The sequence below is a fragment of the Haplochromis burtoni genome, unplaced genomic scaffold (genome assembly GCF_018398535.1).
Source record: "Haplochromis burtoni strain Fernald_Lab_line unplaced genomic scaffold, NCSU_Asbu1 Contig_294, whole genome shotgun sequence".
Taxonomy (NCBI): domain Eukaryota; kingdom Metazoa; phylum Chordata; class Actinopteri; order Cichliformes; family Cichlidae; genus Haplochromis; species Haplochromis burtoni.
In genome coordinates this window covers 244,182-250,556 of record NW_024582655.1, presented here as the reverse complement: position 1 = coordinate 250,556, position 6,375 = coordinate 244,182, and the positions used below count along the sequence as shown (strand labels likewise).

At 44.9% G+C, this 6,375-nt stretch overlaps 1 protein-coding gene across 1 annotated transcript in view; it reads left to right on the top strand.

Moving 5' to 3' along the window:
- Nucleotides 1–2,792: 2,792 nt before the first annotated feature.
- zgc:112183 (ras-related protein Rab-37) overlaps nucleotides 2,793–6,375 on the top strand; it is an 11,472-nt gene continuing 7,889 nt past the window's right edge. Inside the window, exons 1-2 of the mRNA XM_005940814.3 lie at nucleotides 2,793–3,468; nucleotides 4,463–4,573. Of these exons, the coding sequence (XP_005940876.1) occupies nucleotides 3,358–3,468; nucleotides 4,463–4,573 (222 nt within the window). The 5' untranslated portion in view covers nucleotides 2,793–3,357. The remainder of the gene's footprint in view (nucleotides 3,469–4,462; nucleotides 4,574–6,375) is intronic.

The window sequence follows — 6,375 nt, the reverse complement described above, 5'->3', positions numbered from 1 at the left end:
TCATTATAATCCTTACCACACTGCAGGGGTTAAGGATTATAGTCAATGATGCCAATGCTACACTTGAAATTACTATCAGGAGAGCACAAGCGATGGATGCTGAGGCGTGCAGGCTATTTGCTGCTGGATGTTTGTTGCAAAGATGCTTCCAACAAGACTGATTTGATGCTTTGTGACATTTTCTTTTTTTTTTTTGTGGCTGAGGGTCAGGCTGGGTGACAAGTGAAGGCCAAAGGAGACAAACAGGAGGCATGCATGGCTTAGTCTGGTGGATTTTTTCCCCCTTGTTGCCACACTGATGATAACTTTGGCTTTGTGTCATTGCCATTAGTGCAGTGCAAAGGAGGGGGAAAATCTGCGGGAAAGTAGAAAACTGGCTTTGGCATTGCACATTTGCATAAGTTTGCAGAAATGTATGATCTAAGGTTCAAACGCCCTGCAGAAAGATGCACTACAAAAATAAATAGATAAATAAATAAATCTTCTGGAAGCGTAAGTGTGCTGGATTAAAGTCAGGGGTGAGACAGGGTGTGCAAAAAGCGCCTTTCATTGGGTGTCTGCAGGCGACACTTTGAAAGGACCTGGCTGAGATGATCAGCAAGGTGGAAATTCAGGCAGTTGTGCTGAGCTGGCCGGAACAAATTGAGATTTAAAGCTTTTTCAGTCTCTGCGTTCAGATATTTTAGACATGTCTTCTCTTCATAAGCCGTAAAGCAGTGAACCGGGGGGAAAAACGGGCACGCAGGAACTGGTAACTGACAGTTTATCTGATACGATCTGAAATGTTAAATTGACTCATTTTCCTCAGCTGCACCTCCAACGTGCTGCTCTGACACGGCTCCGTCATGTCAGTTAGTGAGTGTTTTTTCCACGTGGAGTAATTTGTTGAGAGTGAGAGACGCGAGTTCTTTAATGAGAACTGTGCAGGTTTGATTTCAATTACTATAACTGAGCAAATAAAGCAACACGACAAAAGTGGCACAAGGTAAAAAAAAAAAGAAGACTTGCACAGAGCTGTGAAAGTATTTGCCACCTTCCTGATTTCTTAGCTTTTTTTGTATATTTGCCAAACTTAAATGTTTCAGATCATCAAACAAGTTTTTTTTAATGGTGATTTAATTGGTGGAGGGGAAAAAAAGTTATCCAAACTTACCTGGCCTTGTGTGAAAAACTAATTGCCCTCTAAACCTAATAACTGGCTGTGCCACTCTTAGTAGCAAGAACTGCAATCAAGTGTTTGTGATAGCTGACAGTGAATCTTTCACACAATAGAAGGAATTTTGGCCCAGATTTGTTTTAATTCAGCCACACTGCAGGGCTTTCAAGCACGAACAGCCTATTTAAGGTCATGACTTTGACTAGGCCAATCCAAAAGCTTAATTTTGATGTTTTTAAGACATTTTAAGACATTTAAGACATCATTGTCTTGCTCCAGAACTCAAGGGCCTTTCAGCTTCAGGGGACAAACTCATGGTCAGAAAATATCCTTCAGGATTTTCTAGTAGAGAGCAGAATTCATTGTTCCAACATTTGCAACAAGTTGTTTAACTTTGTGTTTTTTGGTCAGCAGTGGTTTTCTCCATAGATCCCAGTCGCTTTTGTATTGTTGAATCATGAACTCTGAATTTAACTGAGGCAAATGAGGCCTGCAGTTCTTTAGATGTTATTCTGGGTTCTTTGTGACCTGAATGAATCGCTGATGCGCTCCTGCAGTCCGTTTTTGTTGGCAAGAAATTTATGGGAAGATTCAATATAAGTTTTCCCCCTTTGTGGTTCACTGGAGTCCCAAAGCCTTAGAAATATCTTTGTAACCCTTTACAGACTGATACATGTCAGTGACTTTGTTTTTCAGCTGTTCCTTTTAGAAATCTGTTGCACTTTGAAATCATCTAAGGAGCCTGGAAAGAAAAGTGACTGGACTTTTTGGTTTTCTTTCCAAGCTCCTTAGAGTCCTGTGACCTGGATGACTGACAAACCAGGCAGACATATTGCGTTTTGAAATCTTTTAGCCTGCTTCAGTTTGTCAGACAGCTTCTGTTTCATTGATTTCTTTATCCAACATGTCTGGCAGTAATCAGGCCTGGGTGTGGCTTTCAGCTCTCCAAGAAAAAACAATGTGGTTAACCACAGTTAACTCATGATTTAACAAAGGATCACACGCAGCCACGAAGATTGGGGTCGCTTTTTTCCCCCCAAAATGAATTAAATCTCCATTTTAAAAAGAAACTCGGAAGTAAAACAGAAAACAAATGCGGACACAGACGGCTAGGATGCCAACCACAAAACCACGACATGCCCAGCTCCATGTTTTCTCATTATGTTAATGCAAGAGGGGGAGACGCTGCTGCCGCTGACGGGGACTCATATGTGTGAGCGGCAGATCGCATGTCAGTTACGTAACATAAATGATCTGTGACCGTGCCGCCTTTAGTCCCGTCTGAGCGCGGAGAGTCTCCTCTCCGAACGGCAGGTGGAGACAAACACTGTCTGCTGCTGTAGCTGGAAACTGGGAGGACAACTGGTCGATCAAGAAGGCGCAAGAATAACAAAAGACTCAAACCAGTTTAACAAGACTCGATAGAATGTCCCAGGATAACAAAAAAAAGATGTTTGTAAAAATTGGGCACATATTAGGTTTTGGTGTGTGCGCAGGGATGTTGATGATGGTGTAAATGAACAGCCAAGTATGATTTGTGGATCTTTAAACTAGTAGTCCGTCCACCTTTCACCTGTGCGTGTGTGTGTGGATGGGGTGGGGTGTGGCGGGGGGGTGGGGGTGATCCTCTCGATCGAGCACCACCACCTGTGGCAGATGAGTCAGCCGTCAGCGCGTCTGACCCCCGCGGCTCCAATGTCAGCGTGACAGACACACCATCGTCCGCGGAGCCGCCGTCGACGTCCTCGCATAGCTGCTCAGTTAATGATCTGCCCACGCCACGATGCACCGCTCTGCTCTGAACAATCACACTAATGTTTCCGCCTGCTTGTCATCACTGCCTTCTCCTTGACTGCTGGATGGCGCCGCTGCAGCTGATGTTTAAGTTTTGACCGTCTTCTTCCGCGTCTTCTCACAGTGCGCGAGTTGAGGTGTGATTTTTTTCTCCTCCTTTCTTCACTTGGGAAGGTGATCCTTTCGTGGCCACACGCAGTATGCGAGCAGAGGTGGAGGTTGGCGGACACTGGGACTGAGTTGGCGGAGATCTCGCTGGAGGCTCTTTGCGCGTCTTTCTTCCTGTTTTTTGTTTTTGTTTTGTTTTCTTGGACACCTTCGGAGATCGGAACTGTTTGGGGTTTTTAATTTTTAATTTTGGAAGGGGGGAAGGCTCTTTAGCCTGCGCTCTTTCCCTTGGCACTGCGATGTCCACGAGAAAGGCATCGTTGACGGAGAAGCAGGCAAAAAACGGCACATCAAAATATGTCTTGGAGAGATGCGCGTCTATTAACGAGTATTACGATATTGCCTTCAAGGTGTGTATTTCCGTCTTGTTGTGTCTGTGTTCGGGGGGGCTTGTTTTGCCTTTTTTGTGGTGCTACAGTTGGAACAGGTGTGTACATTTATTGCACTGTGACAGCTGGGTGTACCTTAAGCAGCAGCGACACGACTATTGACTTTTCACATGTGCAGCGCTCACTGGTGATCACAAGCGAGAGAGAGAAAAGAAATGCAATCTGAAGGCTCTGCCTTTTAACAGGCCATTATTTTTTTTTACAGTTTGCATAATGACAACATAGCAGACAAGTCATCCACCCGGTTTGGTGCTGAATAAGCCTTTCTTTGAGGAGGCTCTAAATCCTCGTCCGCCCAGATGTTTGCAGAGGGTGTACTTGTTGCTCCTCACAGCTTCTGCTGAATGAGAGCCGCCCAGGTTTTTCACACTGTTCCATCAACTCACAGAGACGGCAGCAAAACTTGCATTCAAGTGCAACTCTGTTAGCCCGTGCGCATTTGCATGGCGTGCTTTTTCTTTTATTGAAGCAGCCATGACTCGGTGTAAGCAACGCGTAATATTTTCACCTTCATGCTGCTGGATTGATTGTACAATTACGCACCCCCGTTGTTGTAATTATATTGATTGGAAAGGGGTGCCTGCTGGAAAGAAAATAAAAAAAAAAAAATGACGAGAGTAAAATTACAGAGTTGGCTGATCACATCTTAACCCCCCCCCCAGTACTTGCAAAGTGTCACATCCTGGTGGCGGCTAAGTCAACACTGTAGTGTACTGTGGCTGTATTTGCCTACATTATACAAGCTTACCGACATGATATACTACACAGCGTGGTCGTGGGTGTCAAACTGTATGATTCCAGCTGTGAAATGTTCATGCAGTGTGTTTAATGCAACGCACATCTGTCGGTTTATTTTTGTGTCAGTGGGTTTTTGTTTGTTTGTTTGTTTGTTTGTTTTGATCAGCTGTAACCTGTTGTCCCCTCTTCTTCTTCTTTGGTGGTGGGTTTGCTCTAGGTGATGTTGCTGGGAGATTCGGCCGTGGGGAAGACATGCCTCTTGGTGCGCTTCAAAGATGGGGCATTTCTGGGAGGCAACTTTATAGCCACCGTTGGAATAGACTTTAGGGTGAGAGAGATTCTGTAGAAGTCACCCAATAAACCATAATGATGCTCAATTTCTCTATGAGCCTTTCCGTGTGTGTGTGTGTGTGTGTGTGTGTGTGTGTGTGTGTGTGTGTGTGTGTGTGTGTGTGTGTGTGTGTGTGTGTCAGTATTCTTGTTAATCATATGAAGCAATAACTTACGTGTGCAAAAACAACCTAATACTATCCGCAAAACAACAAAAACAACAGTAATCTGTCTGTTAACGAGCGACATCGACCCAATTATCACCCTGCAGTTTCTGCGAGGAACACTTCGTCATTCTGCGTTGATAGCACCAAGTGTACAAAAAAAAATATCAGTGGAGTTCACAGACCACTTGTGCTGTTAGGCTGCGGACTGCTTCATAAATGTCTTGGCAGATGCCTGCCCACGTCCCTGTCTCCCGGAAAGATTGGCTGCAGCTCAGCTCAGTCCTGGAGGAGTCACCATGCTGACAGACGAGCTCTTATTCACACACCTCGTGTGCGCGCACACACACACAACCCACACAGTGCTGGATTTGATGCAAACGGGCAAATGTGCTGCTCGGACCGAGTGGACAGGCTCACCCTCAGCATCCGAGTTATCCTCCAATCAGAGCAAAGCACTCTCACTAATGGCAAGTCAAGTAGGGGGTTGGATGGGTAGGTGGGTGGGGGTGGTTCGAGGAGGAAATTGTGCTGCATTAGCCAAAGTGATGTATTGTCTTCTCTGGATGGAGGTGCAGACACGAAGGAGCGTAATGGATGTCTGACAGGTACACGACGCATCAGCATCTCTCACTCTGCCTCCCCTCGCTCAGCAACAAGTGCTGCAGCCAATTCATAAAATGCATCAACACCGATCAACACTTGCATTCGTTTGTAGTGTCAGACTGAGGGCCTGGCAGAGAGTCACCTTTTGCTGTCACATTTGGGAGAAAGGTGAAAAGGTTGTCTCATACGCATGCACAGGCAGACAGGCAGTGTGTTGTTGTAGCTTGTAACATGGCCGGTCTATTTTCGGCATGCTTCCTTGTAGCAGTTACTCAGCATGCGGGCTCCTCTCACGTCATAATTTTGTGGGGGGGAGAAAATGGAAACCCATGGCAACTAATGCAGGGGTTGAACCATGTCCATTCCGCCAAAAGCAGACGATTCAGCAGGTGGCAGCTCGTTGCTGCCAGTGACAGCCTTGCACACGTCATAGTGGTTTCGTTATTTGTGTTTCTGTGCGGCTTTTGTGTTATGTTTTTCTGTCTTTTTTCTTTTTCTTTTTGACGTGCGTACTTCCGTGCTTTTGCAGGAAAGGCAGGGAGCGTTTGAGATGACCTGTCACTGATATGAAGTTTCAGACTGATTAAGGAAGTGCACTCGCGAGTCATACTTCCTTCGTGTCGTGGTGGTTTTTGCAGTACATGCTTGAAATATGCATATGACCTGGTTTCGTCCTGCAGGTCACGGTGGCATGAAAACCCCCCTCAAACTCTCCCTTTACCCCCATGATGCAACGCACTGCAGAACTCTTGTTGTTTGCTCCTCTTTTGCACCCTTCCCAAAAATCTGTTTTCAACAGATTTTCTACAGATTTCAAAAATCTGTAGTCTTTTTTTGTTGTTGTTTGTTTTAGCGAAGGTGGTCAGATCATCCAAACATCGATAGTATCGATACGAATGTTGGTACTGGTATTGGATCGATACTAGTGCAACAGGATCGATATATCCATATTTTGTTTCTAGCCTCAGTTCAGTATTAAAACCTCTGAATTTTATTTAAATAATTAATTTATATATATATATATATATAT